The sequence below is a fragment of the Monodon monoceros genome, unplaced genomic scaffold, assembly GCF_005190385.1.
Source record: "Monodon monoceros isolate NGI ecotype Baffin Bay Population unplaced genomic scaffold, NGI_Narwhal_1 Super_Scaffold_10, whole genome shotgun sequence".
Lineage (NCBI taxonomy): Eukaryota > Metazoa > Chordata > Mammalia > Artiodactyla > Monodontidae > Monodon > Monodon monoceros.
Window position 1 is genome coordinate 1,980,408 of NW_021703766.1, and position 13,951 is coordinate 1,994,358.

General features: G+C 47.2%; 1 protein-coding gene across 2 annotated transcripts in view; it reads left to right on the forward strand.

The window, feature by feature from the left end:
• Positions 1-13,951, forward strand: part of ZCCHC14 (zinc finger CCHC-type containing 14) — a 57,655-nt gene that overhangs the window by 24,646 nt on the left and 19,058 nt on the right. For both annotated transcript variants that reach the window (XM_029239970.1, XM_029239964.1), the window contains exons 2-3: positions 621-744; positions 7,923-7,996. In XM_029239970.1, the coding sequence (XP_029095803.1) occupies positions 621-744; positions 7,923-7,996 (198 nt within the window). The remainder of the gene's footprint in view (positions 1-620; positions 745-7,922; positions 7,997-13,951) is intronic.

The window sequence follows — 13,951 nt, forward strand, 5'->3', positions numbered from 1 at the left end:
GTAGCTGTTTAAGGTGTTTTCAGTATCTTACTATTACAAATGCTGCAGTGAGCGTCCCGCCCCACATCTTTCTCACGTGTAAGTACTTCGTATGACAGACTCCCAGAAATGGAATTGTAATTTTAGAATCTGCTTTTTAGAAATGTACCCCCCAAAATAGATCAAGTTGTATTCTGTTCTTTACTGGGTTTTTTGTAGAGCATTTTATTATTTTTTTTTTCAAGATTTATAGAAGGACTGTATTAAGTCCTGCTGTGTAATTAATTTTATAGGAAACTCTATGATTTGAAGAAATAAAAAATCAGGTTTTGCCTCACATATAGGTATATGATTCCTGATGGCTTGGTTAACAGTTTGTATCCAGCGAGTGAACCACTGGCACAAGACATGAACTTCCACGTTTGCTCAAACTGGGGATGTTTTTAAATTTCAGTGGTGAGGAGCGGGTTGGTGAAGTTTTTGTCTTTTGCTGGACGTGCTTTCTAGTTGCACTAGTAATACACATTTTATAGAAAAGTTTGAAGATACAATAAACTTAAATGTCTTTTAAATAAAAATGGAAATCATTCCATATGAACTACATGGAAGAAAATAAGATGTTTCTATTTTTGTCCCCTGAGGTCACTCCCAGGACGGAGACCCCCGTCAGCAGTGTCGGTAACAGTTTGGAGAACGCCCTGCACACATCCGCGCATTCCACTGAGGAGTCGCTGCCCAAGAGGCCTGGAGGGAAGCACTCCAGAGGTGAGCGCTTGGTCTGCAGGGTCAGAGGGGAGCAGCATCGGATGTAGGGGGAGACGTTCGCAGTGGCGTTTGGTTAAATGCTCTCAGATCTTTGGGGATGCTAGTCTTAGTAAGATGTACTGTTTTTCTAAATTCTGCAAGTTACACACGAGTGGATCTCGGCTGTAAACATCTCACATCTTGATGTTTATTAAGGGGGAAAAAGTGAAAGTTGTTGTGCCTCTCCCCGCCCCACACCGCAGTGGGTCCTGAATTGTAGGGCAGCGCCGTCCTGTAGTGCTCTGTGTAGTAACGGTATGTTCTCTCTGCACTGAGGCAGTTGCCACCAGCCACACGTTCCTTCCGAGCCTGGAAAATGTGGCTCATGCGAGTAAGGGCCTGAACTTTTAGATTTATTTCATGCAGTTGCACTAGCTCAGTGTGGACAGTGCACCTCTGGAGACGGCAGGGCACATCTGGGAGGAGGCCGAGCTCCCTGGTTCTTGAAGGTCTGGCTTTGTGCAGCCACACTAGACAGAGTTGGGCTGGCTGTCCCCCGGCCAGCTGTGCGGGGTTTGGGGTCTCGCTGGGGAGAGACAGGGCTCTCTGGGCCTCCTGGTCTAGAGCCGGGCGCGGGTGCCTGGAAACGCGCTCGGTGTGTGTGGGGGGAAGATCGCGCTCCTAGCAGCCCTGGGAGCGCATGGTCGGCTCACCTCTGGCTCAGCTGTGGGGTCAGTCTTTCTGAAGACACAGCAGGACCTCAGTTTCCGGGTGGGTGGTTGTCACTCACTTGCTCCGAGGGACTTCTTCCTTGCATGTGTCGCCCAGGGAGGAGCGCCTCCCGATGGGGCGTTGCTTCCTTTGTCCCCAGCCCGTCCCCGCACCTTTGGAGCCTGTGTCCTACACCCTCGCAGTCTTAAGGGGAAGGCCTTTCCTTCACCATTGTGCTTTTTCCTGTAGGCACAATTATCAAGACCCCCTCGTTCCTGTTTTTTGATATAATTGCCAGTTGAACGGCTGTGTCTGTCACTCTCTTGCCGATGTGCCTGGGTGCGGGAAGGCAGATCTGTGGTAGGACCGTTATTGTCTGCTCTCAGACATCATAATGCTTAGAGAATAGGCAGAGCTTGCTAATTATCTGTGGTATTCTCCAGCCAGTGGTCATGGGGATGATGGTCTCCTCCGCCCAGAAATCGACCAGCAGGTAAACCTGGTTTTGTCGTTCGCACTTTCCCCGGTGCCCTGTTACTGCTCTTCGGAAAGTCTGAAGCCACTCTGAGTGTTATTAAAGTTTTCTTGCTGTCTTTTCTGTATCCCACTTCTGTTGTGGGTTGTCTCTGCTTCTTAGAAGTTTTCAGTGACACAATTTAGCTTGTAAAGAGGTCAGATTTTTGTATTTCTTCAGTACTGAAGCTCAGGGGACAGCAGTAAGGACAATCTGAAACCCTGACTGCTCTTGTCAGGTGGTGTCCAAGCTCGTTACATACATTAACTCATCTGATCTTCCTAAGAACCTGTGGGGCTCAGGTATAAGCTGGTTCGTTCTAACAACAGTCCCCATTTCACAGACAGGAGAACTGAGTCACAGATAAGCAGTGTTCCTAAGATAAGCTGGGATCCCAACACTTGTGTTAGAAGAGAGTAGAAAAGGAAACTCAAGTACACATGAAGTGAAAGCATTACCTTTTTCTCTGTACTATTGATTGTGAAGATTTTCAGGTACAGCCTTCCTCGGGAAGCCGCTTGGAGTTTGTGGAAGCCCGCCAGGTGATGCCGCAGTCCCACAGAGCACGTTTTGTTCAGGGATTAAATAACTGCACCCAAGGTCGCGGAGCTGGAAAGTGTCACGTTTCAGACCGCCTGTCTGACTGCAGAGCCCCTTGGCTTCCCTGGCCCTGCCGAGTGGGTTGTGGGTCTGTCCTGTCTGCCCTGGCCTCCTGTCACCCGTCTCCGCCACGGCACAGCTTCGTCCAGCACAGGTGCTGTCATCCCTGGGCCTTGACCACTGTGTCGCTCTGCCCGCTGGGCCCTTCCCTTTGAGGTCTAGCCCCACAGCACTGCTGTGAACTGTGTCCTTTTTCCATCACTTACGGCTGCTCCTGTGCCTCGTGCGTACTAAGGCTGAATAAAACGTTTGCCTTAATACATAAAACAAGTGAATTCCTCAGGCCCCTAGATTCAAGTGCCATATCACTAACCATTCCAATGGAATGTGTGTTCATTTCCTACTTTTGCTACTTTAGAAATATGTTCTATCAGCTTTATGTTTTCTGGATCATGTACTGCTCTTGTTTCTATATTTCTGGAGAACTAACAAATCAAATTAATGCAAGGTAGCTAGATGATAAAAAAATCAAAGAAAAATAAATTACAGAGTTCTTAAATATAACGTGACCTAAAAAGATGTAGGAAAGAGGATCAGTTTAATCAGCATAGTAGTGTATGTTTGAATTTTAAGGACAGTTAAAAGAAGCAGTGTTTTTAAAAAATTATTCCCATCAATACAGACAACTAAATGAAAGTGAGAAAGTAACTTGATATTTTAGGAACGTCATTATTCACCTGAGACTTTTAAGAATACAGGTTTTCAAGTTTTAGATGAAAACTAGATTTCAGTAATAACGATTGTAAAGCTGGAGGCATCTCAAAGATTAGTCTGGGTTTAGTGTCTTTAAGTATGAAGACACTGAGTACTGTTGTATAGAACTCGAGAGAAGACGGTGTTGTGCTGGAACATGACTGTTTCCATCTTTGCCTTTCCTCGTGAATAATGCCCTCTTTACTGTGCTTTCTTTTGGCACAGTTTTGGTAATTTTTGGTTTCTTGTTATTGAGTGTACAGAATTAAGCTATTTCATAAAGATACTTTGAAATCAGGTAAAACACATAATTGGCAGAAAACTACCAACCACTCGGTTTTTTCCAGAAGACTTTAGGGAAAATGTTCCAAAAGGGGGCCGCATTCTTGGGACATATTAAAGCCATCATCTCTAGGTGTCGTGTTCTCTCGGTGTGAGGTGGCCGGCCATCAGCTCCTGTAGATCGTTTGAAGGCCCTTGGTGGCCCTTAGGCTGTGGCGGTTTTAGCAGGAGCTCCCCGGGCTGAGGTCCGGGGAGTGGTTTTCTGGTCCATCTGTGACTCCGCCAGACCCCGCTCAGGCCTTTGGGGATGCTTGCCTGGGCTGTTACTGCGGGGCCTTTTACAGTCTCTTCTGCGCACATCTCCCTCCCTCCCTCCTTTTTCAGTTACGTTAGTGTTCTGGTTTTTAAATTAGGCATTGATCCAATTATAAAAATGGTAGTTCAGTGCAATTACACATCTTAGTGAAGGCGGTGTGCTCTAACTTGTAAGATTTGAGGAGAATTCCTAGTGTACGTCGTGAATAAGAAAAGAAGAAAGGTTTGAACACACGAAATGTTAAAAGCAGACAGCACACCACCTTGCTCTTTGCATCTCTATGTGAGAGCAGGCTGGTGGCCTCGAGTCCCGGGTTCCCAGCCCTGGGTGCCCTGTCCTGAGCCTCTGCACAGTCTGGAGCCCAGCGAGGCTCACGTCCTTCCCAGCCCCCTAGCGTTCTTCCCATCGCGCCCGTTCGGGCTCGGGGTCTTTCCAGTTGGTGCTAATCCTGTCTTCGGATGTGTTCTCTCCCTGCAGGTGATGGTTTGGTATCTAGCCCCTCAAGTTGACAAGTTTGCTGGCCCTTTTCAGAAAGTACTGAGACTTCGTGTGTGACAGATGACACAGTCTGCAGGGCTCACGAGGGTGGTGGGAGGGAGGGAGGCCTCATTATCTACCAGTAGACTTTAAGTGGGTCGTCAACAAATTTATATGCGTGTAGGTAAACACTCTAAAATTATGAAACCGCATTACAGAAATTTGGCAGGGAAACTACCCATAATTCCACAACCAAACACAATTAACCGTATCATTTTTTTTTTTTTTTTTTCCAGTACGTGGGCCTCTCACTGTTGTGGCCTCTCCCATTGCGGAGCACAGGCTCCGGACACGCAGGCCCAGTGGCCATGGCTCACGGGCCCAGCCGCTCCGCGGCATGTGGGATCCTCCCGGACCGGGGCACGCACCCGCGTCCCCTGCATCGGCAGGCGGACTCTCAACCACTGCGCCACCAGGGAAGCCCAACCCTATCATTTTTGATAATTTATTTTTAGTCTTTCTTTAACATTTTAAACAACTATAATCATGTTATACATACAGTTTATAATTTTTCAGGTAATATTATAAGCATTTTTCATGTTTTTATTTTTATAAACATAGTCTTTAATAGTTCCAAAATCGAGAGTATGCTTACACACCTTTGAAGCCCGCCCAGTTCAGCACCCCCAGCCGCCCCTTGTGTTAGCCACCGTCGCCAGTCCCATCTGCTACAGAAGTCCGTCTGTACGATCTCTCCCACCCCCCTCGCCCCCGCCCCAGCAGGCCGTCCTCCCACCCTCAGAGCCCCGAGTGGCCACACAGTGGGCGCGGCACCAAGAGAAAAGCAGCAGAACTCGTCGGCAGGCCGTGTGTCTGGTCCGGAGCCATCCTGGCAGTGCCGGGGCCACTGCAGCTGCCTGCAGAGGGCCGATGGCGCGGACACAGAACACCGAGTCAGGTGGGCTGGTGATTTTGAAGAGGTCTCAGAAACATTTCAGTCCTGTGGTCCAAAATGCCTCTCTTATTTGAAAACAGCTGAGTAACATTCATCTCCTTTTCACATTTTCCTGTCCAGTTATGAGTCACTTCCCGCTTTCAGTCCAGTTGGGGTTTTTTTCTTTTTTTTCATAAATCCTCATACTCAGTCCTGGAACTTTTAGGTACACGTTGGTGTTCTGTGGCCTGGGAAAATGCCGAATAACATTTTTCTGTATTCATTGACTTTGTATATTCTGTTGTGTAAAAAAGTAAAGGATCTGGATTAGGGTGAGGTCATTGTGGTAAGTTTTTAAAAATAGTGATTGGGAAAACATAAGAGCTGTTTATTTGCCGACAGTCTGACTGGGGAAGTCAGACAGGAACAGTGAGTAGTTTCACTGAGTGAGGTCGGGCAGTGCACAGCTGCTAAATGTAGTGTTTTCTTTGTTTTGCCAGAAAGGAAGAAAACATTCTTATTTTTTTTTTTAGAGTAATTCCTTCCTGTGAGCTATTTTAAGCTAAAAATACTCTAAACCAAATGGGTTCTAGTGTCTCCCAAGATCCATATCAACCCCGATGCGACTTTATAAAATTAGGGAGACTCATGAGGAAAGTTCAGGGCGTGAAAGCGCTTTTCCCCAACAGGCCGTAACCTCTGTGAGTGCGAGAACCCATGGACGGGGCTGATCGCTGTGTGCCCAGCCCTTGGAACACGGCCCGGGACACAGCAGGAGCTTTGTAAGACGAGTTGGTGAATGAACAGTTGTTGGTTTAGGGCAGGGATTGGCACCCTTTTTTCTGCAAAGATCCAGAAAGTCAGTATTTCTGGCTCTGGGAAGCGTGCGGAGTCTGGCACCGCCGCCGGGCTGTGCCGTCGCTGGGTGGAGAGCACCCATTGACGGTACGTCGGCCCACGGCGTGGCTGTGTGCCCCGGAGCCTGTTTACACAGACAGACAGGCCGAGGGCAGCCTGCAGCCTGCCTGCCCCTCGCTTAGAACAGTGCCGCCCCGTAGAGCTCCCTGGGATGGCCGGGCTTCTGTGTCTGCTGCAGTATGGCAGCTGCTAGCCCCGTGTGGGAACGCCTAAAATGCGGTTAGTGCAACCGAGGGGTGAGATTTTTAATTTTACTCAATTGTAATTAGTACCAACTTAAGTGGTCCCGTGTGGTCAGTGGCTGCAGCAGTGGGCAGTGCAGGGTTAGAACCTTCCCCGAAGCCCGGTGCACAGAGCTGCTCGTTGCTCTCTGGGGTGCTCAGACGTGTTAGGGGAGGAGAGAGTTCTGTGGCCGAAGAAATTGAGGAATTGTGGTTTAAAAATGTAGATTTATTTGTTGCAGGACTTCTCAGAGCCTTTAATATGCTAATGTACATGGGCAGCCTACAAAAAGGAGTTTCTCAGATTTTCCCTCCAAACTTTTGAGCACAAAGCTTTCTGGGGGTGGTCCGGAGAAAACCATGGAAGGTATGGCCGACCAGGAGATGGGGCATCTGCAGAAAGTGTAACTTAATAGCTTTAATAAGTTTTGTTGAGTGTGTCATGCTAGACAGGTTTTGAAGCTTTGTAGAAATCCCCATAGTGCACAGCCAAGGGATCTCTGGAAATGTTGGTGAAAAATAGTGCAAGAAGGTGCGTGTTCTGTTCAGAAAGTAAAGCCTCCCTCATTCGCCAGGGTCTTTGCATAAGAGCTGACTGCCCGTGTGCCTGCCCAAGGTTCATAAGCTTGAAGAATCAGTTAAATCGGTACTTGAGAAACTTTAGTATTTGAATCAGAAATAGGACATACGTACCTTAATGTGGTTTGGGAGTTTGGAAACTACATCATGTTTGATAAGTGCTGTTTTATTTTCAACAAATATTTGTGCTCAAATATTTGCATCTTAAAGCTTAAGGGCTTAGAAGCTTAATTGTATCGTTTTCATTTTTGAGGAGAAAAAAAATGCACCCTTGCATGTGAAAAGGGAGGTATGCAGAGGTGATGGCTTTGGAACTCTAACGGTGATGACCTTTTCTCATCCCTGTCCACCTGTGCAACTGCGGCCTCTGCCCCTCCTTGCTCTGTTTTGCAGAGGCAGTGCTGGGGGTCTGCAGGGTCTCCTCCGCAGCTGCTCTCCTCACACCTTCAGCCTGGCTTTGTCCTAGAAGGAGGAGATGAGGAGATGCCAGTGAGAGGTTCTGGGCAGCTGTGTCTCTAAATAATCACAGTGGAAAATGTTGAGCATTAGTTTTTCAGAAATGAGAACAGATCATAACTCATCTTCAGTTATAATTATGGTCTGTGCCCTTGTGCATTTTCAAGCACCGATCTCTTTCTTTTCTATGATTTGTTTTTATTTTTTGCCTGCTTTTTCTGTGTCACTTTCAACTTCGCCCTCCATTCCCGCGCGAGCAGCCTCCTCGTTCCTGGCGAGCTCACCCACCACAGAGGAGATGGGGCCGGGTGTTGGGAGCCGTACTTGTGAAAAGTTGCTAATGTATCGATGCAAACTAATCATATGTACTTCAAGCTCTTACTTCATTTTTATAATTTTGTTTGTTGTTGTTTTGTTTTGTTTTGTTTACCTTTACAGTGAGTGTTGAAAAGATAGACCTGAAGGGATTATCACACAAAAAAAATGAAAGAAATGTTGAATGTTCCTTTGAGGTAAGATGCTAAGTTTTTTTTTCCTTTTCTCCTCTAAGGGATAGGAAGGAAACATTTACCATGAAGTGGTACTTTTATGTCTCAAAATAAAAGGCGAGTCTTTTGCAAAGCACTGTGCCACTGCTGCGGGAGACAGAAGTGGGGACTGGGCCCTGTGGGTGGACCGTCTCCACGGTGGGCTTGTTGGGCCTGGGGGGCTGCTCTTCCTGGACCTCAGCAGGCTCCATGAGGGGGAGGGGCTGGGCTCGGCCACAGCCTGGAGTGCGCAGTCCTGTTGTGTTCCTGTTTGCCGTGTGACCGAGGACAATGCTGGACTTCTCTGTGCCCCAGCACCTCCATTCAGTCGAACAGGATAGAGTTTGGGGGAGAATTAAATGAGACAGTTCATTCAAAGCACTCAGTACAGGGTCTGGATATAGTAAGTGGCTGCAAAGATGAGCTGTTGTTCTTCTGTACCTCCTGGGTGACAGAAACTCCTTGGTGTGTGTGGGGGGGGAACATTCTCTAGACTGACATGCTCAGCTGCTGGTGGCTGGTCACCAGAGTTGGCTAACGTAGAGAATTGTGAAAATTGAGGCATACTGTTTATTAGAATCTCAGATCTACGATAACAGTGGCTTAAACAACATCGGAGTGTACAAGGAGTCGGCCCTGGGGCTGGAATGGCATCTGTGCTCCATAAAATACATAGGGAGCCAGGTTCCCTCCAGCTGACTGCTTTGACATCTCTAGGAGGTGGCCCTTAGCCTCATGGTCCAAGATGGCAGCTAGGACTCCAGCCCTCACGTTTTCATTCCAGGCAACAGGACATGGGATGAAGAGGAGAGTGAAAGGTTACTTTTACCTCTTTTTCATGGAGCATTCTTAAAAACAGCCACTAGAGGGACTTCCCTGGCAGTCCAATGGTTAGGGCTCCTCGCTTCCACTGCCAGGAGCACGGGTTCGATCCCTGGTCGGGGAACTAAGATCCCAAATGCTGCGAGGCGTGGCAAAAAAAAGCCACTAGACACTTCCACTTATGTCTTACTGGCCAGACTGAGTTTCCTGGTCCCGCTTAGCCGCGTGTGCGTGGCTGGCTGTGTCACCAGGGTTCTGTTACTACCCCATTGTTGTGCGAGGTTCTCCTTTGACCACATGCATCGTAGGAAACTGATTGATTTGGGAAGTCCTGCATTGTGCAAATCACTTGTTACTCCATAGATGTATGGGAAAGGCTTCCCTTCGGTTTTGGAGGTTGTCAGAGCTTGCGACCAGCAGCCAAGTGTCAGCAACCAGAGAACCTCAGGACCCCAGCATCTTCAAGGCCTGCTGGGGTTGGGGAGCCCAGAGAGTCCCTGAAACGCCGGGTGTGTGGCTCCTCTCCTCTGCAGTCAGCCTCTGGCTGGCGGATATCGCCTGAGGGGCTGGTGGCGGGCGTGGTCCCCGTGCACAGGGCCTGCGTGTGTGGGAACTGCTGAGCGTCAAGCCCTTCAGATCCCACTCACAGCCCTTCAGATCCCACTCACAGCCCGTCTGATCAAACTGGGCTTGGACTCGGCCCCAGTCCACAGCCTCTCTGCAAAGAAATGAGCTTTGGCAGGGTAGACACTTGGCCTCTCCTGGCCTTTCCCCAGAGGAGGGCCTTGTGATCAGGGTGGGGAGGCGGCGGGCTGGCAGGATAGGGCGCCGTGAGTCTTCTGAAAGCAGAGCGGACAGCTGGGTTGAAGTTCAGTTTAAGACGCTTCTAACCCCAAATGGTTAAGCTGAATGAAGTGTTTTGGTACTTAAAGAAAAAGGTTTGGTTATGGGAAAAGCTTGCTTTTCCTGACGCGATAACTGATAAAAGGATTCTTGTGTTTAGGAAAGTGGTAATCCTTCACTAGCCAGCAGTCCGACTCATACTAACTTGATACGCCCTAAGGGATTTACTGCCCACACTACATTTGTTGATGGTAATTTGAGGCACAAAGGAAAGATACAAGGAAGATTTTTAAAAAACACAACCATCTTCTTATTTATAAAGCACACCCGTTCATTTGCACAGCCTAAACTGTGTGCTTGTTCTCTGCAGGTGAGTTGCACTCTCCTAATGTGTGATATGCATGTGCTTAGGTCTGGGGCTCCTGTCACACTCGAAAAGTGAAGCGTCTTGTAGTTACCTAGCCTCGGGCGTTTAACCGCGGTCTCTCTAGCTCGTTGTGGTCAGGACTACAGTTCTGTAAGAGGGAGAAGCTGTGGACAGTGGGAGACCATCACTCCATGTACCTTTAAACTTACAAACTTTCTGTCATCTTACATGACCGCCCGGCAAAAGTAAGTCCCAGTAGCGTTTTTCTGTTTTAGAAATCAACAAGACGAGGGGCTTCTCTGGTGGCACAGTGGTTGAGAATCCGCCTGCCAATGCAGGGGACATGGGTTCGAGCCCTGGTCTGGGAAGATCCCACATTGCCGCGGAGCAACTGGGCCTGTGAGCCACAACTACTGAGCCTTCGCGTCTGGAGCCTGTGCTCCGCAACAAGAGAGGCCGCGACAGTGAGAGGCCCGCGCACCGCGATGAAGAGTGGTCCCCGCTTGCCGCAACTAGAGAAAGCCTTCTCACAGAAATGAAGACCCAACACAGCCAAAAATAAATAAATAAATTTAAAAGAAAAAAAAATCAACAAGACGATTCTAAAATTTATACGGAGGGAATTCCCTGGTGGTCCAGTGGTTAGGACTCCGCTCTTACACTGCCGAGGGCGCGGGTTCAGTCCCTGGTCAGGGAGTTAAGATTCCTCAAGCCTCACAGCGCAGCCTGAGTAAATAAATAAATAGTAAATAAAATAAAATAAAGTTTATATGGAGAACACTATAGAGCAGTCCAAACAATTCTGAAACGAAGAAAACACTGGAAGACTCACGGTACCCGATTTCAGCACCTGTGTTAAAGGTGCTGCTAAGAGGGAGGAGACGCTGTGCCCCGGGGCAGTGGGGCCCGAGCTACACTCACATGTAAAGCACTCAGTTGGTTGTTTTGAAGACTTCAGGAGAATATCCTTGATGGCATTTTTAAAGATTAGACGGTTTTAAAATTTTCTAACTGACTTTCTTCTTTACGCCTCTGATGAGATAGATTTCACATAACATAAAATTCATCCATTTAAACTGTTCAGTGGCTCTTTTTAATTTATTCAGAATTTTGTAACCATCACCACGATTTAATTTTAATATTTCCACCATCCCAGGAGGAAGCCCCATACCCATTAGCAGTCATTCCCCACTTCTCCTCCCCAAGTCCCTGGCAAATACTAACCTACTTTCTGCCTCAGTGGATTTGCCTATGCTGAATACTTCACATAAATGGAATCATACGACATGTGATCTTTCGTGATTGGTTTCTTTCATGCAAATAATGTTTTCAAGGCTTCTCGATGTTATATCATGTATTAGTGCTTCCCTTTTTATGGCTGAGTGAAATTCCACCGTGTGGATGGACCACATTTAGTTCATCCACTCAGCAGTTAGTTGATGCACTTCTGGGTGGTTTCCACTTTTTGCCTCTTATGAGTAACGCTGCTGTGAACATTTATGTACAAGTTTCTGTGTGGACAAGTGCCTCCATTTCTCTTGGATACACACCTAGGACTGGAATTAGTGGGTTGCAGAGATTTTCTTCCATTGGGTGGGAATTTTCTTCATCTTCTTGATGCTGTCCTTTGACACACGCAAGTTTTTAATTTTGATAAAGTCCAGTTTACCTACTTCTTTCATTCCTTGTGCTTTTGGTATTACATATTTAAGAAATCGTTGCCTAAGCCAAGGTCGCAAAGATTCACTCCTGTGTTTTCTGATAAGAATTTTATTGTTTGTGCTTTTACATTTAGGTCTTTGATTCATTTTGAATTGATTTTTTGTGTATGGTGTGAGGTAGGGGTTCGAATGTGTCCTTTTGCATGTGGACGTCCTGTTGTCCAACACCATTTGTTTGTTTGTTTATTTTACAATTTTTTTTAACATCTTTATTGGACAGCACCATTTGTTGAAAAGACCATTCTTTCCCCCACTGAAGGGTCTTCACACCATTGTTGAGAATCCGTTGAGCGAAATTGTGAGGGGTTGTTTCTGGACTCTCAGTTCCATTCATCTCTCTTGTTGTTAGGCCAGCACTGCTCTGTCTTGAGTACTGTGGCTTTGACGTTGGAATTGGGAAGTGTGAGTCCTCTTAGCTTTGGTCTTCTTTTTCGGGATTGTCTTGGCTGTTCTGGGGATGCTGCATTTCCATGTGAATTTTAGGAGCAGCTTGTCAGTTTTGGTGCCAGCACTGGCAGCTACTCAGGCTCCCGCTGCCCGCGGCTCCTTGCAGGGTGGCCCTGGGGTCGGCTCGGGGCCTGACGGTGGCGACTGCTCTATCCCGCGGGCCAGGCCACGTCTGCTTCGGGCTAAGGGCCCCGGACGCCACACCACCCTGGTCAACTGATTATTGACAAAGGTATAAAGGCATTTCAGTGAAGAAAAGACGGTCTTTTCAGCAAATGGTTCAGGAGCAGATAACCATATGCCAAAAAAAGGAACCTTCATCAAACCTCACCCTTTATATAGAAATTAACTCAAAACTGATCACAGACCTAAATGTACAACGTAAAACCATAAAACTTCTAGAAGAAAGCATAGGAGAAAAGTTTGTGACTTAAACAGGCAAAGATTTCTTAGGTAGGATACCAAAAACATGAGCCATAAAAGACAAAATGAATTAAACTTCATCAGAGTTTAAAACTTGCTCTTTGACAGGCACTGTGGAGAAAATTAAGCCAAGCCGCAGAACTAGGAGAAAAACATTTGTAAATTGCATGTTTGATAGAGGATTTGTATTCAAACTATAAAAAGGACTCTCAAAACTCAATGATGAGAAAATAACCCAATAAAAAAAGTGAACATTTTACCAAGAAAGATGTATGGATGGCAAATAGCACTCGTGACAGATGTTCAGCATCGGTAGCCATTAGGAAAACACCGATTAAAACCACGGTGAGCTCATACTGCACACCCGTCACAGTGGCTGAAGTTGACAGGACGACCACACCAGCTGCTGGCAGGTGTGTGGAAGGACTGCCACGGGAGTGTAAAATGGTGAGATTACTTTGGAAGACAGTTGGGCAGTTTTTAAAAAGTCAGACATATCCCTAAAATCTGATTCATCGGTCCCGCTTCTAGGTCAATAACCAAAGGAAATGAAAGTCATACAAAGGTTTGTACACGAATGTTCATAACAGCTTTGTTTGTAACGCCCCAAGTATCCATTATCAGGAGGCTGGATATACACTGTGGTATCGCAGCCACACAGTTCAACGTTCAGAATAGAGGAGTGAATTACGGATACACTTGGCAATATGGGGGAAAGTGCGTAATCGTGCTGTGTGAAAGAAACCAGAAAAAAGGAGCATACAGTGTATGAGTTTATTTATATAAATTGAGAAAATGCAAAACAGTCTGCAGTGATAGAACGCAGATCAATAGCTTCCTGGGGAGGGACTGGTGGGTATGTTCATTATATAGATCGGAGTGATGGTGTCATGGGTGTATACGTATGTCCACACTGGTCAGATTGTACACTTTAAATATGTGCATTTCATTGTCAGTTATACTCAATAAAACCTTTAAAAACATCACCTGAGGATTGGGACTTCCCTGGTGGCGCAGGGGTTAAGAATCTGCCTGCCAGGGCTTCCCTGGTGGCGCAGTGGTTAGGAATCCGCCTGCCGATGCAGGGGACACATGGTCCGGGAAGATCCCACATGTCGCAGAGCAACTAAGCCCATGCACCACAACTACTGAGCCTGTGCTCTAGAGCCCACGGGCCACAACTACTGAGCCCGCGTGCCACAACTACTGAAGCCCACGCGCCTAGAGCCCATGCTCCGCAACAAGAGAAGCCACCACAATGAGAAGCCCGCGTGCCTGGAGCCCGTGCTCCACAATAAGAGAAGCCACCACCATGAG